General features: G+C 38.9%; 1 protein-coding gene across 1 annotated transcript; it reads right to left on the bottom strand.

Annotated features, from left to right (window-relative positions):
• Positions 1–2,624: 2,624 nt before the first annotated feature.
• LOC124169035 (39S ribosomal protein L54, mitochondrial) lies at positions 2,625–3,871 on the bottom strand. Its single transcript, XM_046547498.1, has 3 exons — positions 3,581–3,871; positions 3,303–3,497; positions 2,625–2,838 (listed from the first exon to the last, which is right to left on the bottom strand). The coding sequence occupies exons 1-3, from the start codon at positions 3,675–3,677 to the stop codon at positions 2,726–2,728; spliced, it is 405 nt and encodes a 134-aa protein (XP_046403454.1). The 5' UTR covers positions 3,678–3,871; the 3' UTR covers positions 2,625–2,725.
• Positions 3,872–27,061: the final 23,190 nt, after the last annotated feature.

The following is a 27,061-nucleotide window of genomic DNA, read 5'->3' as shown; positions in this document are numbered from 1 at the left end:
AAGTCTGATTTCGCCTTGCAGAAATGCAGCGCACAGTGTGTGCAGAGCGAGTCGTGTGAGGAGGGAGTCGTAACTCACCAAATAAGACTCTCTCGTCTCACAGCTCAATCTGCTGAGTTGCACATTTGAACTGACTCACTCGCACAGTGCCCATCAGACTACATGGGGCCAGAGGGGGCCCGAGCCCCCTCAAAAAATCGTTATGGGTGTGAGGAAAAAATGTGTCAGGCTTGTCGATTTTCCCCGGAGTGTCCAGATATCGAGATTGGAGTTATCAGAGTTCTAATGTTCATCTAGTGACTCTTCTAAAATCCTTAAAAAACTTAAAACTAACTACGTATGAAATTTCCCGGGGCAAAATCTCCGGTTTGGGCCCCCCCAATATTTTTTATAAGTCGGCATCCCTGGTGCCCATCACTATATTCCATACTCCCCGGACCCACGTCATGACCCCCCTTAAATTTGATGCTGAATCTGCCCCTGGCTGCAGTGATGAATCGCTCTTCCAGGGTTCATACTGCAGTGGGACCCACAGTTGGTTCATGGTCAGTGGTGGATCCAGAGAGGGGCTCAGGGGACTCAGCCTCACGCTTAGAAATCCAATTTACATTAGATATAGTGGTAATTTTGTTTGGCACTAATGCTTGGAGGTGACCCCCCAGGCTTCCCATCTAGCGTCGCTCTTGTCCTATCCTGGAACTCTATCCAGTAACTGCATCTTCTCATTTCCAAGATTTTGGAATGGAACTTTCCGTTTCCATCACTTGGAAGCGCTTTTATGCCATCCTCTAAGCTAAATTTAGTGCATTGCTGATGCGATACTGGTTTCGCCTGTAAATTTATTTAATTCCTAACTCCCTACATAATCATCCATTTCCCATAATTTTTAGTACACAGTATGCCAGTATTGCAAATTACTTATGACTTCCCACCAGCTTCTGCAGCACCACTTTTGCGGTAAAAATATTCCATAATTTATCAGCTGGCGCATCACTTTCTGATTCTGAGAAACAGACAGTCATTTTCCAAAACCCTCCATCTTTTGGCCGCTCTTGGACGAGTTTCCATGACGGAAAGTTCAGATAGACCTTAGTGGATGGCTCATTCTGAAGTCTTTCCATAACCAACCACAAACTATCCGAGAGATTGCCTTTGTGGATAGGGCTCCTGGTCTTGGCAATGGTCATGGGTACTTCATTCTCCACGGTGTGACCCTGCATAGGTTCATCTTCTAGCCCCTGCTCAGAGTTGGCACCACACTCAGGGGCTTTCTACCAGAGAAAGAGGTTGCCGTTAAATGCGGTTAGAGGGTAAGTGGAGAAACATGGGGTAGCCATTTTTCAGGCCTACCACTGCTAGAGACAACTCTCATTCACTCACAGTCAGTGATTCAACCCAAAGATTGGTTTGGTTAGGTGAGGCTAAAGCTCTTGGAAATTGATAGCAGCAAAGAAGTCAAGAGTGGAAGCATTCGAAATGAGGTGCTAACAATGAATGAAGAAGATAAAATGGATCAACCCTAGTAAGTAACGAGGAAGCGTTAAGGGTAGTGGGAGAAAAGAGAAGTCTTTTGAAAACCTTGATGGCTAAGTTGGCCATTTGATGAGGCATATTGGCATAGTGAAAACAATCTTAGAAGGACAGGTGGAAGGGAAGACTCCAAATGGGTTTCATAGGACAGGTTAAGAAAAGAGAAGAAATATGTACAAGAATATGTTAAGGTTAGTGGATAGAGGAGCAGAATGGAGAGCTGCATCAAACTAATCTTAGGATTGTTAACTTATAATGATAATAGATCACACCATTGTAGACCACAGGCACATGAACTACAACATTCAGGTTAGGGGGTCCAGTTCCTTTCTCTGGGCCGCCTCGCATTTCAATGATACTTGACATGAGGTTTCGAAATTATTCACCCCATACCCCTTGATTAACAGCCAAGTGCTCTACCCATTAGGCTACCTTGGGGATTTTAGGCACAACTAATACTTGGAGGGTTTGGAATACCCCCCCAGGGTAAGTGTTAGGAAGGGGGGCCCTTCCCCAGAAAATTTTTAAGATAAATGGTGAGTTTTACAGCTTTCTGAGGGATATTTTATTAATATTTACACTACTATAAGTAACATTAATCCATTAAGTTAAATGGATTAAACTTAAAAATTTCTCTGAGCCCTGGGGGGGGGGTTTATCCCCCGAATCCCCCCCTTGCTGTGCCACTGCTCCTAAGGGACTACACAAGTGGTCCTTTATTGTGAGGCAGTCTCAGTAGTGCCTCAAGAATTTGGTCCAGAAGCATTGATTTGAGCCTAAGGACATGTGACTTAGAATTACTTCCGTTCACATGAGTATGGAAGAGAAGTCATTACCTTTGTTATTTAAAAGACCCAAATTTATGAACAGATGGTCTTCTAGCAGGTAAACATCCTAAATAACTGCTGAAATTGCCAGCCAATGCCTTAACCTGGAGCGATGCCTACATAAAATGAATCATAATCATCAAAATTTTGTAGATCAAGAGCCTTACTCGGTTGGAGACCTTAAAAAATTTGATCATTTTATACTCCAGGGAAGCGTTTAAAATTATTGTAATATTAACCCTATATGGACCATAAAAGGAGAAGTCATTAGAAGCAATTAGCCATTTATTAACAAAGTTGATATTGGAATAAAATATAATTACAAAATACTACAACATACTTAAAAGACAATGAGATATTAAATATTTTTAAAATTTTTTCAATTTCTTTAACTCATTATTTCGCACCATTCCCATTTTCCTAACCCTTTTCCAGTAATATTTTTCTTCTGGATTCAGCTCTTCTAATGGAGGTGGCTTGGCTAGAATTGGAAAAGAATCAAACGTTAGTCAGCAACATTCCCAGGTATAATATACAAAGAATACGATACACAAGAGCCATTTTTTTCTTCAGAGATACTAACAAGGTAAGGGTGATTCGTTTAATAAATAGAATGAGGACGAAAGACATGTTTTTACGAAATGAGCAACGAAGAGCAAGGATTTACCTCTTCAGCAATCCCAAGAGGAAGTGCCGACACAGATGGGTACACATACTGAATAGCCGCCTACAAGCTTGTGTGCTCTTTCTAAATCGCCTTCAGAGACGGCTAAACAGGCTGTATATCGATCTACTTGGTCAATTGGCACACCTTATGCAGCCACTTCCACTAGGGAATGATACTTCGGTCGTGCTTCGCTTAACATAGTTAAGTTCCGTATTAAATACAGCGCAGTAACTTATTGTGGATAGGTTAAGCGTTTTGGTTCATTATTTCCCACTTACTTGTTCGAATATCCCAAAGCCAACTTGGATATTCCTCATCCGGTTTCAGTTTGACTGGCTCGCCTTCTTTGAAAATATTAGATCCACACAAAAAGTTGACCAATTTCTCTGGATCGCTTTCAACTGGTAGCACTACTTTTTCAACAGTAGGACCTAATTTGGCTAGTTTCTTCTTTTTACCGAGGGATGCAATGGCTGGAACAAAAGGACAACTGTTTTTACTTCCAACTCCAATGAGCTGCTACCATTGCCCGAAGGAAAAATTTAATAACTCTTACCTGGAACAGCTTTCTTACAGTAAGTTGCTTCATGTGTAAAAATGCACGACGATTGCCAGAGAAATTTGGGTAAAAACTGTCTTCCTAAACAAGTCATAATATCACGTGTTAAGAGTAAATACCCTAGAGTTGTATTGAATGAAAGTTGAGTCCTTCCCTGACTTGAACAGTTAATTTCAAATTGAAAACTCGTCGTGGTAATTTCATAACATTACATATTTCTATCTAGTCATACATACAGATCTATTGCGGAATCGAACATCCACGAACACCGATGAAAACAAATCCTACAAAACAGTTGAGGCGAGATTTTAACTGCCGATCGCGGGATGTAGTGTATTTTTCGAAGTGTAGAGGCGCTAGTGCCGAACCCGCGATTTCAAACGCGATATCTCGCCATATGTGGTCATGTGGTCTCATAAGTGAGGGAGACCTCTGTAGTTATGTAGTTGAATTCAGCATTTACGGCATTTTAGTTGCAGCGGAAGAAAATGCAATGGATTTCAATGGTGATTTGAGTGGAAGATTCGTTCAAGTTTTTTGGAGCATGAAAAAACCCATCTTATCATGAATGGTATTATAAGAAGAATTTTCCTCAATTATTCACTTGACTCATTGTTCTTATCGTGTAGAAAGTAGCTTTCTCTTGAGTACCATGTCATCCAAATTTTTCCCTTACAAAAATCGTAAAAACATGGACAAATATCAAATTCTTCTAGTGTTTCAAGCTAAAGAAGTTGACTAGAGCGTATCTTTTATTCATTTTATGATTTTTATTTGATTAAAGGTACCGCATACAACAAGGCATGGCGTTTGGACCACATTTGGAGTTGCTGATGTTGTCCAAGATTAGATGAATTGCCCCAAAAAAATGGTAAATTATTCTCAACTCATTCTTTTAGCATATTCATAGGAGAGAGTATATATATGTGAGTTGTTTGGGAAACACCAAACAACTCACATATATATACTCTCTCCAATTGCTGCAAATTTGTAGACTTTGGATTGTGAAATTGAAAGGTTTTTTTGTATCTAACTTATATATAAGTCATTTTGCAGGCAACTTGGAAAATATGTTTCTTATGCTTTTGTGGTCATTAAATATATTATCTCCAAACACTATATTGAAGAATATGATCCTTATTTATCTTGATTTAAATGTGGATATTGGATGTCAGAGGTGACATATGTTTTCAAACTAACATGGATTTCTCCCATCAGCAACACCATTTCCAGAGTGATGAGTGATAGGGTTTTATCCATCTTTTTAATCATTCAGGAATATTTCATTTTTTCATCCTTGTTGAAGCGTTGTTGCAGTCATAAAAAACTGATATTGATTATTTTATTTCCCATTTTAATAATTTGGCTCTTTTGAGAAATACATATTTTTTCGTAGTGGTCATGGGCATGAGAAAAATCATTGATATATTTGTTAAGGTTGATCAGTTTTATGTACTGCTTTATGTTTGGGTGGGATGGAGGTGGGTGAGGAAGGACAGCTTTTAGATGAGATGCGGAGGAGACGGAAGGCATGGATGGCAGGAATATTTTGCTGTAGTACGTTTGGTAAATGGCTGACAAGAGAGAGAATGAATGAGAATAGGATTCTTAGATTTAATGATAGGGAGTAGGCCTTACTACTAATTGAAGAGGTAAGTCCATAAAGGAAGGGAGGCTGCAATAATACTTTTTAAATACTCCACGGAAACCTACCTTAATGGGTAGGAAACTCCATTGAAACCTACCTTAATAATAATAATGAAGAAGCTCAGTGGCATAGCTAGGGGCAGTGGTACAGCAAGGGGGAGGTTTTGGGGGATAAACCCAATAGCTCAGAGAAATTTTTAAAGTTAGTCATTTTACTTAATTGGATTAATATTACTTACAGAATAGTGTAAAGATTAATAAAATATCCCTCGGAAAGCCATAAAACTCACCATTTTGAACCATTTATCTTAAAATTTTCCTGGGGGAGGGCCCATGCACCTCCCGCTCACCCTAGCGGGTATTCCATATCTGCCAAACCTCCGAGCATTATTTGTGTCCAAAACCCCCCTTAGCCTTAATTCCTAGCTTCACCCCTGGCGAAGGTAGGGGGTCCAGACCCCCCCAAAATATTTGAGCCTAATTACTTTGCTTCTTAAAAGAAAACAAAATATGTATTGAAATATCATGAATTAAAATTTCTTTGTAAAATGAAGTTTTTTTCAAATTTGAAAAGTGCTAAAATTAGTTAAAACCCTCAACTTAGTACCCTGTTCAAAAAAAATTTCAACCCCTAGTGTGGGACCCCCACGAACGAAATTCCTAGCTGCGCCAATGTAGCAGCTTAATAGGTATTCAAGACTTCAGCAATGGAAGCCATTGTTTTCCTTCTAAAACTAGTTATTATAGGAGTGCAGTTAGATTACGCATCCAAATGCTTCCACAGTAAGAAGCAGCTAATGGAAAAGAGGTGTTAAGAGAGGAGATACTAATAATTTAATTGATCCTAATAGCTACTAATATTGGGTAAACAAGAGAGAGGAAGGAAAGGAATAGGATTTTTAGACAGAATGAAAGGGGGTAGGTCTTATTGTGAATTGAAGAGGAAAGTCCATGAAGGAAGGGGAGGCTGCCATAATACTTCTTAACCCCGGAAAGAGTTTTCTTTTCTGCATGAGCGTTCAAGTTCCCTGGAATCCTCTCCCAGGGAGATAGGGTTTGGAACACGAAGAGCACCGCAGTTGCGGCGGTGCCCGGGAATTCCTGACGGACCTTGAAAATCCAGGAGAGGGCCACATGGAGGTGTCGCGCTGGCTAGTACCCATATCTGCAGCAGGTCTCCAAGGTGAAGAGCATCTAGTCGATAGAATAATATAGGTAAGGGAAGTCAGCAAATCGGATCCGTAACTTCGGGATAAGGATTGGCTCTGAGGGTCAGGTTGTGTCGGGCTTGGTCAGGAAGCAGGCTGATCGCTGACGAGCCGGGCCTCGGCGAGGTGAATCTTCGGAGGATCCGAGTTTGGTCCCGTGCCTTGGCCATCCGCGGACCTTCCTTGCTGCGAGGACACATTGTCGCGTTCGCGTCCGTTGGTCGCGCAGTATCTACAGTGGCGTAGCCAGGAATTTCGTTCGGGGGGGTCCAAAATCAGGGGGAAAATTTTTTAAAAACATAGTACTAAATAATGGGTTTTAAACTTATTTTAACACGTTCCATAATCGAAAAAGTTCATTTGTCAAAGAAATATTTTGTAAATTCATGATTTTTCAATATTTTGTTTTCTTTTATGAAGGAAAATAATTATGCTTTTATATTTTGAGGGGGTTTGGACCCCCCCTTGGCTATGCCACTGGGCATCTACCAGATGCCAGGCCATTTTATTTTCTTTGCCCACATCCTATTTTAATGTTTAGGAAACTCATATTCCTCAAATCTTATTATTTTATGATTCTGAAATAGTCACCAATACGATTATATGTTTTGTCACATTTATGCAATAAATTTTAATATTTTGTTGTTTTTGGAGTGTGGTAGGTGCCATGCGACAACTTGAGTTATAATATGTACATTGTAATAGCTTCGTGATATTCATCGCACAGTTCTTAAATACATTTATAATTTAAGCCATTAAATTTTGGATGTGCGTCTTATTGCTACGCATTTTTATTGTAATCAATTTGATATCATTTTGATGAAAGAAAAACTGTAAGAAGAACGAACGGAAGAATAAGAAACGTCAAAATAAGTAGTATTCAGTATTTGATTAATACAAATATATCCATCACTATTATGCGCAAATTTGTTGTCCATTCATGAAATTGAGTATTCAATGAATGACTTATTGTAGTTAAAAAAGTTATTTCTACTTTAATGCATTTTGTTTAATCATTTCAAAATGGTGTCTGTAAGACGCCACATGACAAATAGCGTTCTAAAACGTGATGCGACTGATGGAGGGTTAAATAGGTACCTACTCCATGGAAACCTACCTTAATGCGTAGAATACTTAAATATCAATAGGTGTTTGAGAGCTTCACCTGAGTTTTGGACCCAGGACCCTTAAAATATAAATCACTGGTTTCTGTCGTTTGGGATTTTAACCGTATAAATATTTTTAGTGGTGAAAAGTTTTCAACAACACTGGACAGCAAAAAATAATTTTTTCTCAAGCCCTGATACCATTCTGGCTGATTCTTCAGTAAAATGATCTCCTGAATCCGAATATGATATCCGTTTTCCTCCATCACCCACCATTTTTAGGGGGAAGCTCCCCCCTCTAATTTTTATCACTTAGCAATAAATTGGAGAAATGAAAAGGATTATATTAGCATTTATATTTCTTGTTAGATTTTTGAGAGGTGAAAAGTTGTGAAAAATTTCTATAGCATGATCATTTATGGAAAGGATGTAGATTTGAAGGGATTAGTTTCCATAAATGATTAAAAAAACACATTAAAAATGATAAACCTTTCCTTTTTTCCGCAATTTTTTCACTTACTTTCTTCATATATCAGCTCCCATTTTATCTTCCACTACCCCAAATTTCCCAGGATGATGGAAAAATATATCAACAGCTTATATCAGCAATAATAAAAATATCTAATAACATGGCATAGAAAAAAAGCGAAAATATGTGCCAACGGTTCAGAAGGTACGCTACTATGCTAGCGCCCTCAATACCACATGCGTACCTACAAAGAGTAAAATAACAAATGTGAAGAATGAAGAATAACCTTAATTTGGTATTTGATTTCCCTTTATACACTGACGTTGAAGTTTCTCATGCAAAAGCCAGCAATAAGCCTAATATGCCATTCAACTTCCCTGAAAATCTCCTCTCAAATTTGATGATGTCTTCATGGAACTGATCCCAGTGTTAATCTGAAACTGCTCCTAAATTTTCTATGAAAAGGTCCAGGTGTGAATGACGGAAATGCAGTTTTAATGATATGTTACATCACATGCCAGCGCTTTTTGTCCACAACTGCGCATTTGACAAGTAAACTTGCTTATATTGCAGCTAGCCTCTATATCTAGAGGTTGACCCACCATGCACAACCCGGTGGAGTCACTTTGTGGCTTAAAGCTCAACTGCAAGTGGTATAATACCAAAATAAAATTAATTCAGCTAATTAGTCGCTTAAAAAATTTTTAATGAGGTATTTAGGGTCTCTAAGGGTTATTTTTGTGCAAAATGACTAAGCCCTAAGTAACAATGAACAGTATACAAATTTATTTCGTCACGGATACACTCGAGTCACACTCCGGGAATCAGTGAAAAGCGATGTCCGCGGATTCAGTAGCAGTTCCGCGCTTCGGCTTCGTAGGTCTCTCTTACATGGGCTCAGGGACGCTACTCCTCGGAGAAGGGCACCAAATACTCAGGGTACCGTTACCCTGCCGGTGCCAAGGGTCCTCCGCCTGTCTCCCTCCAGGCGGTGCTGCCTTTCGGTGTTAGCACGCAATGATTTGAACGCTACAAGGTACAAGCAACCTCTACTATTTGAAAAGACAACTTCGTAGTTAGCGCAAATTGGGAGATATGATTTACCCCCTTACCTTGGTTTTTGGCTTGTCTAGTTTTTTCTCCTCCTCAAACTATAATATTTTCTGGTATGTATAGTCCTTTCCTTGAACATTTTCTGGATATCTGTGGTTTTCAATTACTCAATTTCTCCGTTATTTCCCTGATGATATCTATTAATTTAAAGGGTTTTCCTCCGGTTGCAGAGTAATATGCCCGAAAAAAAATTTTTGGAGCAAATATTCGGTTTTGCACTCACTGTAGTCAAGTACTTTATCAATTTATTGAACTGATTTTATTTTTAGAATTATTCTGCTACAATTATGCTTTTTTTAAGGGTGGAAATAACAATAATTTGAAATTACAGTATCTAGGCTTGGAAGTATCAGTTAATTGATCCCAGTGATCTTTGTACTGAGTATCGATGGCATTTATTATTAAAACAATGGTTATAATTTTTTCAGCAAAAGTTGGTTTCGTTAGAGATAACTGCAATGTCTTCCATAGAAACCAGGAAAATTACGTATGCAGAATACATAGGAGTAAACTTAAAAGGAAGTTCTCCAATATTTTTAATCATTAAATATGACATTTATTTACATTGTTGGAAAGGCCCCGGCTTCAGCTATTTTTTGATATACTCACCCTGGAGCTCAAAGGCTTTCCTCATCCACATGATGAACTTTTGAATCCAGTCGTCATACCAGCTTCCGTCCGCGTTGCTATGATGGGCGTTGATCTCCTCTTATACCTCGTCGTCCGTTTACACTTCATTCCTCCTAACTGTTTCTTCAGGGCAAGCAACATGTGGAAATCACTGGGTAGTATGCCCAAAAATTCATCCCCTTCCTCTTCAAAATGGTGCAAAACTTCTTCAGCACATTCCATGTGCTGCCTCTGACAGTGGCGCAGCGAGGGGGGATAAATCCCCCCACTCCCCAGAGCTCAGAGAAATTTTTAAGTTTATTCTATTTTACTTAATTGGATTTGTATTACTTATAGAATAGTGTTAGGATTAATCAAATATCCGCCAGAAAGCCGTAAAACTCACCATTTTGAACCATAAGTCTTAAAGATTTTCTGGAGGAGGGCCTCCACTACTCCTGCTCACCCTGGAGGATATGCAATACCCCCATACCCTTAAATATTAGTTTCGCATAAAACCCCACCTAGCCTTCATTATTATAAGCTGCACCCCTGGCCTCTGGTGGTCTTAGGTAAGCTTTTTGGGTTTGGACGTTTGCGTGGCCAAAAAGGAACATGTAGCACCACTTATGAAGGTTTTTAAAACCCATAGATTTTTCACTGTAAAATCTAACCGATTGGGGATTAATGTCCATAGGTGCCACCTTTTTTCTGGTCAAAAAACATGTGACTGACCGGATTTCAAACCTGGACGGAGACGTGAGGGGAAGCTCCATGGAGACGGCTTCTATGCCAACAATGGGCACCCACAACGCTCACGTCTATCGTAAACCGTGCATGGAAGGTGCAATAAAAAAAGGCTCATATTACTTGAACCAAAGTTTTTTATTGGAATTAGAAAATAACACATTTTTAATTAGTTGCTTAATTCACTACATACCTACTCGGGGTGAAAAGATTACAAAATAAACATAAAATAAAGAAGTCAGAAGAGAAAAGTGTACCCGATGCTTTTTTGAATGGGTTATCCTATAAGGTTATTTTAGAGAGTTTTTTGGATTTCAGGGCAGTTTAAAGGAAAAAATTCACTAAATAGATGATAGAGCCATAATACATTATTAAACTTTATAACCTGTCAAAAAACCAATTTTCATTCTTTTTTTTCTTACAAAATTTCTATTTTTTTAAACTAGACATAGTTTTTAACAGAATAACGACAAAATTTTCCTTATATGTTTATATCTTCTCCCATCCTAGTAGGAAAGAGTTTTTTTTTAATAAGGTACACACATGTTTCGTTAGCTGATAGATATCGCATTAGTTTGATTTGTTTAAGATATAGTTCAGTTGGTAAAACGAAGGGGCTACAATAAAAGGCTTGGTCAAAAATAAATCGAATGGGTTAATTTAGTTGCAATAGCGTTCCAAGGTTGGCGGGCTGTTCGCGCCATACAGACAAACGTCATGCCCTATTAATTGCATGCAATTCCTGGCATCCAATTTTCGGAACTTTTTTGGGGGAGGGCCCCCGACTACCTTAGTAAGGAAGGGCCCATCATGAGACCTTGCCGAGGACCTCCATTCACCCCAGACATCCCTTGAATTCAAGGCTGTATTTACCCAAAGTTATGCTGTAGGCACCTCTCCATTGAGCACCCCCAGTGGCTCCAACTTCATGGGGCCTGAGGGGGCCCGAGCCCCCTCTAAAATTCGTTATGGGTGTGAGGAAAAAATGTGTCAGGCTTGTTGATTTTCCCTGGAGTGGCCAGATATCGAGATTCGAGTTATCAGGGTTCTAATGTTGATCATATGACTCTTCTAAAATGCTTAAAAAACTTAAAACTCACCACTTATAAAATTTCCCACGACAAGATCCCCGGTTTGGGCCCCCCCAATATTTTTTGTAAGTCAGCATCCCTGAGTAACCCTCCTTACTCGAGCTCCCCCCCCCCCCCTCCCCGATTTTTATGCACTCGCATACTGATATAAAAATTACTCTGCATAAAAATTATAGGTGTGGACTGGATGGATAATTTTGCATAGCTATTAAATTCTCAGATTATGTACAAAAATTAATCTATCAGTTTATAAGAAAATATGTATTACATGCGTGTCACAAAGGTTCGGAAAAAAGGAATAAACAGATATATGACAGACAGCATAAGTTTATCCTTGATTTTTTACGCAGGGAAAATATAGGCTATTCAATTAAAAAACAGCATGTAGTGAAACTATATGAAACAGTTTTACTTTTATGCAACTAAAACTCTTTTTGAATACCATTTCCAAAGATAATGTCTAGCCTTAATCCATAAAACAAAAAAGAAGAGTAACTTCAAAAATTAATATATTACGCACTGCCGTAACAAAGAGGGAAAGCAGACAGAACCCACATAATAAGCCTGCTGACGGCGGTGCCCTTCGAGGCGCCTCGACAGTGGCATAGCCAGGAATTTCGATCGGGGGGGGGGGGGGAGGGGGGGAGGTGTCCAAATCCAGGGGGGGAAAGTTTTTTGAAAAGCGGAGTACTAAGTAATGGGTTTTTAAAACTAATTTGAACACTTTTCATAATCGAAAAAACTTCATTTGTTAAGGAAATTTTTTTTAATAAATGATATTTTAACATTTTGTTTTACTTTATGAAAGAAAATAATTGTGTTTTCATATTTGGGGGAGTTCAAAAAGCAAGGGGGAAAATTTTTGAAAAACAGGGTACCAAGCAATGGGTTTTAAACTAATTTTAACACTTTTCATGGTCGAAAAAACTTCATTTGTTAAAGAAATATTTTGTAAATTCATGATGTTTCAATACTTTGTTTTCTTTTATGAAGGAAAATGATTATATTTTTATATTTCGGAGGGGGGGGGGGTCCGGACCCCCCGGAATAGCCCCTCCATCCCCCCAAAGCATATTACTAGCCACTTGGTACAAATATTCTGTTATCGAGTAGATATTGTTTGCGATTTGCTTATTACTAATTAAACTAGACAAAAAATTCACCCATTTTGGTGATTTTAGAAAAATTTTGGGCAAAATTAATATTTTTTTTCGGCGAAGTCAACTTTCTCGCCCTTTCGCGATTTCGAACGAAAAGGCGTTCGCGTTGCGTTTCTCTTCTGCAATTGCTGCGCTCCGAGGAAAAGCGTGTGCCAAGAGAGCTATATTTGCTCAATATTGGAGGCGTGGGCGAACGTCAAAACTGGCAGTTGCCGGAGAAAATTCTGATACGCATTCACTCTCGTCTGGCTTTTTCGGTCGCTTCTGTTTTCGTGGTAACCTAAGTTCACCACAGCTTAACGTGGCACTAATTGACCTATTACGGACCTGAACGATTAATGTATATTCCTTGAAATATAGCAGAAACCGTGCATCAATCGGAAATCGGTTTTAGAGGAATCACGAGCGTTTCTTTGTCTCTCTCAAAAGACTTAACTATCTTCCTTGGTACCGATTAATATCATAAGCAACTTGTCTTCATCAATGGTTATCTTAAGTCTATATACGCCGTTCAATCCTTTGCGGTCTAACTGTTTTGTATATTCAAACACTCTGGTCCAAAATAACTTTGACAAGATTGATTGTCGACCTTTCAAATGCTCTTATTTTATTGTTTAATTATCAAAATCTACTGGTTGTAATACTATGCATGTTCAATCGAAGAGTATATCCTTTGAAATGTTTTGAATAATTCCAAGTTTTTAACTGGTCCCTTGATGTTCAAATTATCCAAATTCCACTGTATTATTATTATTTATTTATTTTTTTTTGAATTCGCAATAGAAATGGCTATTGTGAAGTTAGATCGAAAACGTGCCGTTTTTAAACTCCAGAAACCTTGAGCCAAGCGCTCCGATTGGCTGCGAGTTTGCCGTGTCGCCAGATGCTCTGGACAACTCTTCACTTCTTACGATTTACCTGCAATTGTATTTACCTTCGTCCAGAGTATTGGGCAATAGGGCAAACTCGTAGCCAATCGGAGCGTTGGCTCATAGTTTCTGTCGTAAAAAATAGTACGTTTTCAAACGAAACGACATTAGGAATTTTGGTTCCTACTGGCATCAGCTCTACTGGGTTAAAATTTCGTGACACAATGTTCCTCCACCCTGTTTAGCGATTAGCAATTTTAAAAGTGATTTAGAACATTTTAAATGATATTCTTTCCGGCAGTATTTTGATTTCATGAATATACATCATTTATGTTCAATTCTGTTAATTTTACCCCCCTGTCAATTGTCAGCACTATAGTCCGCTAGTTTTTGTATAAAATTAATAATATGCGTTTCTATATCCGAGGAAAATGGACTTCGACTATTTCCACTAGTCACCATTCCTTCCTAGACCTGCGTATTTATTTCGTCTTTTTTATGGAGAAGGTTTTTATGTTTTCTACTTCCTTGTAATCAGTTTATATTAAGTACAGCGTATCATTTTTAATTTTTTTTGTTTTTAGAAAGTACCAACCCTCAAATTAGGAGACAGGGATCCTTATTAAACAGGCTATAGTAGAAATGAAGTTTCTTGTATTCTTTCAATAGAATTTCTTTCACGCATCGTATTTTTATGAAAAAAAAACAAATTAGCTTCAACTAAGAGTGATTCCTATGGTGTAGTAACATATTATTATCTATTGGCTTTAATTCATGATGAATTTATGTAAATTTGATCTGGGGAGTGTACATTACGATAGAAGTAGTCAGTTATCAAATCCTTTTTTACCTCTTCCTTTCATTATATCTTATCTTTGTTTTGTTTTATCTCGGTAACTTTTCCTGATAGACTGCGTTCATTAGCACGGAGGGACCCTATTACCGTCCGATATTTATTACTTTCTCTTTCGGACGTTTCCTTAATTAATTTTGACGGACGAGAGTGCCTGAATGGAAATATTTCCTCCCTCATCTCATGGGATTTTTATTTAACCTGAATTTTGAGGGAGATTTTATTCTTGATAAATTGATTACTTAGCTTTTGAAAACTTGAATAAATCAGTTGAAGGGTTGTGATATTATTTATAAATAATTTTTTCATAAATCGACTTTTACATTAAGGTCGAATTTGTAAAGTAAATGCATGCATTGATTATAAGTTTTTAAAGTGACTGTTTTATGACATATATCACTCCTTATTGAAATCGGAGTATTTATTGTCTTACTCAAATTTCTAGTAAAATATTTACACAGGCAAATTTGAAGTATTACGTAGGTACTTTGGTTTAGACATTAATTTCGTTTTTAAGAGAGAAAAATTATTGCTTTTCTTTATTATAAACATCGTTTTTACAATATTTAATTATGTCGACTTAAAAATTGTAACAACCATATAAATTACACTATGGAATTATGCCGCGGTTTGCGAGTGTTTGTAGTCTTAACATTGAAAACCCATGTTTTTCTCATGGTCAATTATATGTGGCATGTTCACGTGTTATTAAACCATCCGCTTTATATGCTATGGCGCCTGATAAAAAAACAAAAATGTTGTGTCTCTAAAGGTACTTGACTCAAGAGAATAAACCCATATGTATATATAGATCGGATATTATTTTATTATTATATAAATTGTTACAATTCGACCATAAAGCTAGGTTGATGCGTAGTTTTCCGCGGCGTTGTCTAGATAATGTCTCTATGCTTCTGGGTTTCACCGCGTGGATTTTCTTTGCGACGGCAGTTTATCCGGTATTCCAACCGGAGGAGAGACGTGTAGATCAATGAAAGTGCGCATCTAGGAACACAGAAGAGCCACAAGAAATAAGCAATTTCAGCTCTCCGCCATTGCGGAGCATGCATGGAGTGAACCCGGACACCAGATACTGTTTGACCAAGCAACAGTTGTTGCAAAAGAAAATAGATATTTTCCCAGGATAATAAAGGAGGCTATCGAAATATTCAAGACACCTGAAAACATGAATAGAGAAGACGACTACCCTCTCCACAGCTCGTGGAAGAGGGTCATACGAGAGAAAAGAAAGTGGACCAATCAGCATCCAGCATGAAAAATTGGCGCTAAGAATGCACTATATAAGTCAACAAAAATTGAATCCCGACATCGACCTGAAGACGCCGCCGGTTGGAATACCGGAGAAAATGTCGTCGCAAAGAAAATCCACGCGGTGAAACCCAGAAACATGGAGACATCATAAAGTTGGGTGGTAACATATAATCAGGAAGTATGTAAAGACAAAAATATAAAATACAAAGTACCAGCTTGGTTGATAGGTTTCATCACACACAAAAATATACAAAAACCAAAATACAAAACATAAAATACTAAGTACAAAAAAAAATGTTGAAAAAGACCTCAAAAACTATTTTTTACACAATACATGTCCCCATGTACATACATAGCAACAAATCAGCAAAAAAACATTTCTACATTTACATAGCCCTAAAAATCCATTTTTACACAATAATATATGGAGACCAAAGCAAAAAACATGAAACACCAAATTAAAAAAATAAATGTTTAGAAAAGCCCTCAGAATTCAATTTTATTTTACCTGGTAATAAATAATTGTCTTGCTGACAAGCCATACTTATTGCAACTTTTTGTTATTAGCTATTAGCTATTACTTGCAATACTTATTTTTTTAATTCTATTGCATTATTTCTTCGCATATTATTGTAACAATTCGATTATGAATAAAACTCGGTACAGCCGTTCTTGATTTATAAATGGTGATTACTAAACCGTTCATTAATTGTTAGGCGAAGACGAAGATCGCCGGGTCAGCTAGTGACTAAATGGAATTTAGCCGGTTCCTCTGGCCTGAACAGATGACGGAAAGAATAAAGTTCGGCGTAGAAATCCTGCGAGATAAGCTCTTACCCACTTGTGTTCATTCATGGCCTTCCGGCGAATTTATCTGCGATAGCGGGTATCTGCTTCTACCGCTGCGGTATAAGTAAACACGGACGTTGTTCCGCAGACACCATTAGACGTCACAAAAGGAACATCCGTGAAGAGTTTTCTCATTTTGTGATGAACTTGTATATAACTGGGATTGCTTGCGTATAACTTGAAAAAAATCGATATCGATTAAAATCGAAATCGAGTTTTCGTAGTCATAGATCGCGGAAATCGAGATCGAACTATGACCTCCGAGTTTCGATCCAAACTCAATGTTTCATCTTCGATCTTGACCATTTCGTTTGGTCTCAGCCACATCGTTATCGGCCTATGCACGGGCGCAGCTAGGAATAAAGTCTAGGGGGGGGGGATTTCAGGTGCAACTAATAATGGGGGCCTGAGGGTGTGGCATACCCGCCAGGGTAAGCGGGAGGTGCGGGGGAAAATAAAGATAAATGGTCCAAAATGGCGAGTTTTACGGCATTCCGAGAGATATTTTATTAATTCTTAGACTCTTTTATAAGTAATGTTTATCCAATTAAGTAAAATAGATTAAACTTAAAAATTTCCCTGAGCTCTGGGGGGGGGGGGTTTATCCCCTAAAACCCCCCCTCGCTGCGCCACTTGGCCTATGGTTCGGTCAACCGAGAAAGACTTTTATCTAAGGCGGATTAAATGTAAAATGCTTGTCCCCTATCATCAAGGAAGCATCTCCATTAGTTGCTCTTGCTAAAAACATTTTAGGGAAGCGCAATCGTCTGCTTCGGGGTTATTGGAGGCGGTGAAATGGAGAGATAGGAAATGCTCGACATGGTCTAAAGGCCGTTTTACACGGGGCACGGAATTGCGCAGGTTAGAGCTGCATTAATTTCTAAAATGGCGCGGAATTGCGCGAATGCTTGAAGGAAATTAGAACAGGGGCTATTTTGATGTCTCGCATCTACGCATTCTCGCATGTGTTCTAGCAATTCACCGCTTTACACGACGCAATTTTGATTGCGCCTTCACACGTACGTCAGATTGCGCAATTCCGTTTACCGTGTAAAACGGCCTTAAGGAAAGGAGATGAGGCAGTTCCGGTGGACGTATGGCGATGATGATAATTGGGTAGTTTCCTTCATCAAAGAAAACGAAAGGCATTGATTGCGATTCGTTATCCACCAATAGTGTATTCATAATATACAAATTATTTGGTTTTAGAAATCCCAGTTTAGATGAATGGAAATGGTCAATTATAACCGCATTTGAAAAAAGGCCAGATTGGCGTCCATGCGATGCCACTCCACGTGACGTCACAGGGATCTAGTTTCTATACGAGTAGATAGGACTTTTACATCGTCTTAGATTACCAATGCGTGCATGAGGCACAGAGCTCAGGGAAATATTCCTTAATAATCACCTATTAAAACTGCCTAAGGTCGGAAAGTTTCCTGCGTTTGATAAGGTATCAATAATCCTTATTTAAGCCAAGCGCTACCTGCTAGCAGGGTACTCTGCTACCTGCTACCAGCCTGCATCGCAGTGGTGCACTTATTCTCGCCCCAAAGCCATCTCACTCGGCGGCAGCGGGAACCAGAATGACGTCACGCGGAGTTTTCCCATCATTCATACTTACCCGTCGCGTTTTCGCGCGCTTGAAAATTTTCAGTTTTCATTTAATCGCGAAAAATAGATATCGTCGTTTAAAAATGTAAAAGCGTGAAATGCGTACTCCAGGAGCAATAATCTTTCGATTTAGGCAGTAAAAATATAATAGGAAACCACCCTATTGGCCAGGACAGCTGCATGGGGAGGAAAATGGTGGGGAGGTGTTGGGGACACGATTTCATGAATGGGGCGAAGTGGGGTGTAGAAAGCGCGAAGTCCCGGAGGGGCAGATAATTCAAGAAAAGCCACACCTGTGATTTTTAAAGACTTGGCACATTTGGTATCCGTCCAAACCTGCTCTATTTATTGGCCTACGTGTGGTAATGATATGTTTTTCCGCAGTGTTCCTTATATTTTACACGCTTTTTCACGCTATACGTTATTTGGCAATCGAAATTATTCCGTTATTATTTCGGAAAATGTGATTTAATGGCTAGTCACACCTAACTTTTTATGTAGTTCTGATATCCGCTATTTCCATTTTTTTTGCAAATTAACATGGAGGAGAACTTTTTTTACGACCAGTTTTCTTTGTAGCTCCTTTTTTCATTTTCCCTTTTTATTAGGTCACTTAAAAATGCCATAATTGATGTACGTATACCATTTTATGCAAAGTAATATAAATATTTCAGAATGCATAGGACACTTCAATTTTTTCAGCATATTCTGTGGCGTGGTTATATTTGTGCAGTCAGTGCTGAACGTTGTTCAACAGTTACAGTTACTGCTGTAGTTGGGCAGGTACGGCGTACCCCCTAAAATCCAAGCTCGTTATAAGCGTACCGGTTAAACTACATTTAGTAAAAATTGTCCAATGGATTTCAGAAAGAAAAATCGAAAGTGATTATTTATTTGTTCAGAGTTATCTCGGGGTAGAACTTGGAACTAATATGAGAGTTGGAGTTTGATATTTTAATCGTGGCCGGATGTATAATACATGTTCAGCTGTTAGCAAATTTAAGTGAGTGCCGGCTAAATTTTTTCCCAGCTACAGCACTGATTACATTTGACGTTGAGTAAAAAAATAATTAATATCAACGTCTTTCCTCAGTTTTGCAACAAAAAGGTGACTTTCGGTAGGGAGAGAATCCGTTTGGGAGAAAAGATCAGGAATGATTCTAAAAATTCCCTGATCAGAGGCATTAAATAAATTAAAAATACATATGCGAAATATCATCATGATTTTGCGCGAATTTGCAATTTAAAAAAATTTGAGTTTATCATTGTATACTGGGTATTTTAGGAGGAATCTGCAATACTTCAGGAGATGGCAGGGGTGACAATTTTATATATCATCATCATCTTGTGGTGTTCTGCCCGTCGGCAGGTCCCTTGCTCCAGCGCTGTCTCCATTCTTTCCTGTCTACGGCCATTTCTTTGAAATCTCTATATTTTCCTATTTTTAAGTTGTCAATGAACTTCAGCCTTCTCCTTCACCTTCTCCCGATCCCTTCCACCGTTCCACCTGATTCCCTCCAAGGCTACCTTCAAAATGCCATTCCCTCTCATCAAATGTCCCAGCCAGTTACCCTTCCTTCCATTAATTTTATCCTTCAACGTTCTTCCCTCATCTATCCTATTCAACACTTGCTCATTCCTTACCCGACCCATCCACAGTATTCCCTCCATCTTCCTCCAAACCCAAATCTCAAACGTCCCAATCCTGTCCCAGTCTCTCTTCCCCATCGTCCAAGTCTCATATCCATACATAACCACACTCCACACACAGCACTTCACCAATCTCTTCCTCAATTTTAATTCCATTCCCTTGTTACACAACACTCTTTCCTCCCTCTTAAAAAACTTCTTTCGCCATTCCTATCCTACTTTTTATTTCTCCTATATATTCCCAGTCGTCTGTTATCTAAGTTCAAGATAATAAACCCTTTTCAAATATCGTGTATTAGAATTTTATATAAGCTGCCTGGATTTCTTTGGGAATAAACTTTCTGTAAAATAAGCGTATCGTCTCCATGGCAACCGAGTGCGGTCCTCTGGCGTAATATCGGCATCTATTTAGTTCGAAAGCCGTGAAAGCGACACCGGTGAGCATAGAGGAGTAGGGGAACGATTTTCGGGACACCCCTGCCGGGGCACGGCCCTGGCGAGTTTGCATGACGCAACAATGTTCTCAGCTTCCCTCATTCTCCCGGAGAGATCTGTTCTCATTGATTTGAACCTGCGGAGCTGATAGAGTGATGCTTATGCGATACGTTTTGGTCATGAGTTATTCATGATATCTAATTTTTTTATTTTTACTACGAAATATCGACTTGATTATTTTTAAATATTGCCCTCTCTTACCGTAAGTAATGATACTAGCACGTAGAGGCGGTCGAAGCACAAATTTTACGTGAATTAGATTGGGACTCACGGATTTCGTGCTAGCCGTACTTTATTGTGGGAAGATTTTCGGATGAGAAAGTAAAAGAAAGGTGCTATTTCGCACTCGTCCGACTGCACCTTGAATATGCAGCGAGCGTATGGGATCCGGTGCAGAATTTTCGCGAACTGAATAAAATACGAAAGAAGGCTGCGCGGTTCGTCAAAAACTGTTACGGGCGAACAGAGTTACCCAGATGTTAAGCTAATTAGGCTGGGAGCCGCTGGGGACTCGGAGGCTGCGCGCTAGGCTTAGATTGCTTGAACAATTGAGAATGGATATCTTTAAGAGCGACACGGAGAACATAATATTAGAGCCCCACTATATTTCCAGATCCGACAGAAGCGATAAATTAAGAGAGATGTTTTGCCGAACGGATAGATGTGGGAATTCCTTTTTCCCCCGAACCGTAAAGGACTTTAATAAATACTAGTCGTAATTTCGTTAGAGCATTTCATTTTTATGTGCAAATGGCTGGTGTCCTAACACCCCATGCCTTTTAGGTGGCTTGCGGGGTAGTACGGAGATATAGATGTAGATTACTTCAGAATATAAGAGCAAATACCGTTTAGAGTTACCCATTCACCCTTACCCTTACCATACAGATTGCAGCCATAAGATCGCATGACAATATACGTTTTTAGGATTATATTAATACGTAGATTCCAAAAAACATGTACATGAAATCGATATAACTAATAGTTTCTGAGATACAATCTGGGACGTGAAATAATACGAGTCCTCACTCCCATATGGTCCATATGTGTCCCATGACATAAAAACACTATTTCTGTGAAAATTTAAGCGCAAATGCGGATTTTTTCGTTCTTACTCCACAGGATAGGTACACATAAAGGATTAACCGAAATTGCTATTACGATTGACTTTCTTCATTGATTTCTTATTAACTATCAAATGTCCATAAAAGATACAGTGTCCGGCTTGATACGGTGGAAATCTTTGATATTCAGCTTAGTAAAACCGCTTGTCTGTTTCCACACACTTTTATTTAAACCGACCATGGTTTCGGCAACTGGTGCCATTATCAAGGTACATATCCTTGGGTGTGAAAAGCTCTACCACTATAAAAAGGCTGTCACCCAAGGATATGTACCTTGATAATGGCACCAGTTGCCGAAACCATGGTCGGTTTAAATAAAAGTGTGTGGAAACAGACAATTGGGGTTACTAAAGCCTGAATCACACGATCATTTTTTTCGTCGCAAAAGTGATCACTATCGCGATCACTGCGCAAAATGATCGTCGCCGGCAATTGTTTTTCGCGATCGCGATGAGGATTCCCATCGCTATTTTTCATCACTCGTCCGGTCGCTTTTTCCGTCGCTAAAACCGTCACTAAAATCCCATATCAGCCAATCGGAACGCATGACCGTATGGTGTGATTGCAGCGCAGCGTTTGACAATTGTGGGAACGACATAAATAAACAAACACGCTATATAAATTCGTGATGTGGGTCCTATGACAACGAGCTGTGATATTGGAAATGATGCGAAAAGCGACGGCGGGAGTGACCGTGTGATTCAGAAAAATGATCACTAGAGCGATTGCTTTTCACGACGGGAAAAGTGATCTCGATAGTGATTACTTTCGCGACGAAAAAAAATGATCGTGTGATTCAGGCTTAAGCTGAATATCAAATTTCCACTTCGTATGCAGCATTTCAAGTGAAAGCCCTTAACTATGTAGGAACTACAATATCTGACGGATATCACAAAAAGAATTTAAAACTAGAAGCCAATATCCTATATTTCAATAGAAACAATGCTTACAATCATACACCTTCTCTTTTAATTTTGAGAGAATTTCAAAAATTTGGGACGCATTTGTCCCTTGGACCTTAAAGGGATAAAATCATGCAAGGCCCGCTAAGCATTTTTTTGTCCTATAAACATGAGGTTGCAACTCCTTAGTTACTGAGCTATGGCAACACAAATATGTTTTTTTGATGCATTTTTCGATTACGATGAAAACGGGTTTAATTGGGTATCCAGCATTTTTGACGTTTTGTTTAATACTCTGGATTTTTAAGTGCAATCAATAGTTAAGGTTGGACGAAAATGTGCGATTGTAATTGTCTGAAACAATTAATCTCAAAATGGGTGAGATGGCGCAATCATATTATTGATACTCGCTGAAAGCTATCGTTTTAATCAAGCTCAAAGATGCGTTGTTTCAGACATTAATAATCGCGCATTTTTGTACAACCTTAATTATTTAATATCCTTAGAAATCCATAGTATTACATGAAATGTTGAAAAGGCTCGATACCCAAGATTAGACGTTTTTATGTTAACTTCTAACAAGTGCATCCAAAAAATCTTTGTGTTGCCATAGCTGAGTAACAAAGGAGTTGCGGCCCCATGTTTATGGACAAATAATTCTTACAATTGTGTCGCCTACCACTTCATGAAGCATAGCATATTCCTCCTGAAACTCCCCGTATGTAACATAGTGTACAGTATGGTATTTGAAGAAGGCGACCGACAACTGGCAGGTCATTTGCCCCATGAGGGAAGGGTAGGTAAGGAAGGGTGTCCACTCCAGAGAGAAACCCGACGTCGGAATTAGCTTGCTCTTAACGAAAGGCGCCATGGGGACCACGGCTTAACGTCCCATCAGACGGACGGAGTGTTGCGCTTGAAATGTCCTCCAGACAACATTCAAGCAGGGATCGGGCAGTCTCTAAAAATTCTCTGCCACCGCCGGGATTTGAATTCGAGCCCACGGAGTCAGAGGCGTAGCCAGGGCGGGGATCCGGGGGTCCGAACCCCCTCCCCCCAAAATAAAAAAACACAATTATTTTTTCCCATAAAAGATAAAAAAAATATTGAAAAAATCATGAATTAAAAAAATATTTTTGTAACAAATTAAGTTTTTTTCGATTATGAAAATCATTAAAATTAGTTTAAAACCCTCTACTTACAATTAGTACCCTGTTTTTCAAAAAATTTCCCAGCTGATTTCGGATCCCCCCCCCCGAACGAAATTCCTGGCTACGCCACTGCACGGAGTGGGAAGCCAACACTCACCACACCAACCCGATCCCCAACATAGTATACTTTACGTATTACATGCAGTACAATGTCATACCACGTTACGTATAGGGCAAGCCTGAGGGAATAGGGGTGCGTCGTCTCATCACCCTGGCCGTGAATCTCCGTTAGGGATGCCTCGAAGTGTGACGTGCCTTAAAAAGATTAGCGGCAGCAGCATGGCTACGGGGAGATTTTGCCCCCTCGGCCAATGATACGGGCTTCTCGTCTTGGCGGGCGTAACCTATTTTATTTCGGCTGCCCAGCCGAGTGGGTAAAAAAATAATATATTAAAAACTTTCCCTCGACTTCCTTGATGCTAGCGACCAAGGCGGGAGCGTTTTTGGAAAGGGAAGGAGGGGCGAGATAATGTAGGGGAGGTTCGCGCATGCGCAGGTGAGATTCGAGAGACGAGCTGAAAAATATTCATTTCTTATTTGAAGTAAAATTTTAAGATTATTTTTCTCGTCTTGACCTCTATTTATTAATGATCAAAAGTTCCTGGAGTTTAGACCTAATGATGCAAAAGTGTTTTGCCGACGTTTCGGTTTATTAGTCAACCATCTTCAGGGCTTATTTTTATAAATAACCCTGTGCAAAAATAATTAATCCATGAGGATGGTTTACAAATAAACCGAAACGTCGACAAAACTTTTTTGCATCATTAGGCCTGAACTCCAGGAACTTTTAATCATTGGTATAATTGTTGACAAAAAAATAATCGTATGCTACGTATCCTCATTTGTGAAGTACATGTACACCAGTATAATCGCCCATTCGTCCAAGACAGTGCATACGATTACATAACAATGCTGACGTTCATATTTTAGAAGTAATTTTAACTATTTTTTTATATTCTCCTCTGCATCCTCGCCTTGGTTTTCCGCCAGGTTGAAGCCCGTTTTAAAGGCATGTTTACACGGTACATTATTCCGTACAAGTTAATGTCTAAATCTGTGAACGCGTGAATGAACACGAAAATTCACCGTGTAACCACCGAACGTGTGCGAAAGCATGTACAGAAAATAGAACCAGTTCCAATGTGGTTCATGCATTCGTGCATGTTCCGTTCCGGTCCATAAAAACTATTAATGCCAACAGGCATTAACTCGTAGGTGTTAATGCATCTTGTAAACCGGTCTTAAGAATGGTTGCTGACGAATTAGAATGAGTGCAATAGCCAAATAATTGCTTGCAAATGTATATGAAAGATTGTGGGCATTTGTATGACTCGTGAAATCACATAGCTATGATATGCTCAGAGAGATAATTGGCTATAAATATTAGATTTACGTAAACCTTACAACTCCGTACGTTGTACACCTATGCGTTATTTCGCGGTTTCATTTTAGGTGGAATTTAGAATTCCTAAATTGACTGATTGTAAAACGCTCAGATTTACAGGAGGATCACAGCGTTATAAACTCATCATTTTTGAAAGTAAAATGTCAATGTAAGTACTACCCTTAATAACGAATTCTTTGTGAATTATTGAAGTAAACTTTGGCCTCTCCATCAATGTCAATGCTACGCTCCTGAGTGTATATCAGGTTTTTCATCCAGTAAGTACAGATGAATAGGAACATTCGTGATCAACTGTGCATGGAGCCCTGTTTAGTTTGTTTTCTTTCTTTTTTTTTAGATTCCGAGATAGTTGGAGAATGCTCAATGTCTTTTCGATTTGTCTTTTCTGTTTGGATTACAAATATACCATTGCCACGTGTGTTGAGTGACTTCAGGCTCTCAGGTTCCAGCTTACAGAGTCATCTATGTTAAGACGGTTTATCTGTGGAGAAAATTACTAGATATAATTTTTCGTGTAGCAGTGATGTTCTTTGATAGGTGCCAGTAATGACTCATATTGAGAGATTTTTATGTCGTGGATTGGAAACTAAGCCATAATGAATGTGCAGATAAACTTTTAAGGGACGAGGTCATCGCAATACATACATACTTAACCCTTTTTATGGAGTTTACCACTTCCCTGTATTGAGAAGGTCACATTGCTCTTTTTATTTGTTCAATCTATATTTACACATGTTTCAAAGGTATTTCCAAACCTGAATAAATTACTTAAATGCATAGGGTATTTACTTCTTTTCATTTTGAACCAAACCTTTAATAAGATAGATAGGTATAATGAATTTATTTTTAGTATAACTCTCTTCTCTTCCATTGCCTAATCTCGGGACTCGGATGCTAAGCGCTAGGCTTAGATTGCTTGAACAATTGAGGATCTTTAAGAGCGACACTGATAACATAATATTTGAGCCCAACTATATTTCCACGTCCGACAGAAGCGATAAATTAAGAGGGATGTATAGCCAAGCGGATAGATATTGGAATTCGTTTTTCCCCCGAAAAATAAAGTAAGTACTTTAAAAAATGCTAGTCCCAACTTCGTTAGAGCACTTCATTTTTTTTAAGCTGTAAACGGCTAGTGTCCCACCATCCCCTGCCTTTTAGGCGACTTGCGAGGTATTATGTAGATGTAGATGTAAAAGACTTAAATAACTACTAGACGTAATTTCGCTTGAATATTTCCTTTTTATTAATTACGGCTGGTGTCTTAACACCTCCTGGCACACTCCTTTTGAGGCATCTTGCGAGTTAGTGTGCAGATACAGAATTTTTTAGCGTTTTCATTTTACAGCAGTTGGTCAATGGCTGCTACTACTTTTCGTTGGTTATGCTTGCCGCTGAGGTAGCGTGGTCCCACAACCAAGGGGGCGACATACCCATAAGGATAATGCGTATAGGTTTTGATACATCAGTGCCATCTATGCCAGTGGTCCAAGGCTGCCGCGAAATTTGAATGGACATCTCGGCGCCTGTTCTTTTACGCGTCACGATAGGGCGTGCTATTCAGGCTTAATAATGCTACTGCGATTGCGAGAAACTTAAAAGCAATGAATGTAGGAAAATCTTCCTGATGAACTTCCCCAGGTTACTTAACTAGTAACCATAATACAAGATTCATGTACAAAGTCAACTGGCGATCTGGTGGTTGGTAAGAATAATGATCTCGGAAACTTACTTCAGTGGACATTGGTATTTATTGATACAATAACTGGTAAAAGAAATACAACAATAACAATTTCAATATGACATACTAGAGATGAAATCTGTGGAAGTTAACAATTCTAAAAGCACATGAGATGCACAAGCAACAAATATCAATTACAACATGAGATAGCAGCCTTTGCGTAATAGGAGAAAGATTCCATTACTTAAGTAAACACTCCACAGTTACAGACAAACAGGGTGACCCAGTATTCCTTGAGGTAGATGTATCTTGCAACACCTCTGGGACAGGGAAAATAATGCTAATCCTGAAACCATAGACCATAACATTACTTCACTAGAAATAAGCATGCAATTTTGAATATCAT

Source organism: Ischnura elegans, chromosome 12, assembly GCF_921293095.1.
Source record: "Ischnura elegans chromosome 12, ioIscEleg1.1, whole genome shotgun sequence".
Classification (NCBI taxonomy): Eukaryota; Metazoa; Arthropoda; class Insecta; order Odonata; family Coenagrionidae; genus Ischnura; species Ischnura elegans.
Note: the sequence above shows the minus strand (reverse complement) of the source record. Positions and strands in the feature narration are given on the sequence as shown.

What these genes read in the sequence shown, in the direction of transcription:
- LOC124169035 (XM_046547498.1), bottom strand. Translation starts at nt 3,677, where the DNA reads ATGACTTGTTTAGGAAGACAGTTTTTACCCAAATTTCTCTGGCAATCG. An exon ending in CTGTAAGAAAGCTGTTCCAG is followed by an intron (nt 3,498 to 3,580) that starts GTAAGAGTTATT and finishes CTTTTGTTCCAG; the next exon opens with CCATTGCATCCCTCGGTAAA. An exon ending in GCTTTGGGATATTCGAACAA is followed by an intron (nt 2,839 to 3,302) that starts GTAAGTGGGAAA and finishes TTCCAATTCTAG; the next exon opens with CCAAGCCACCTCCATTAGAA.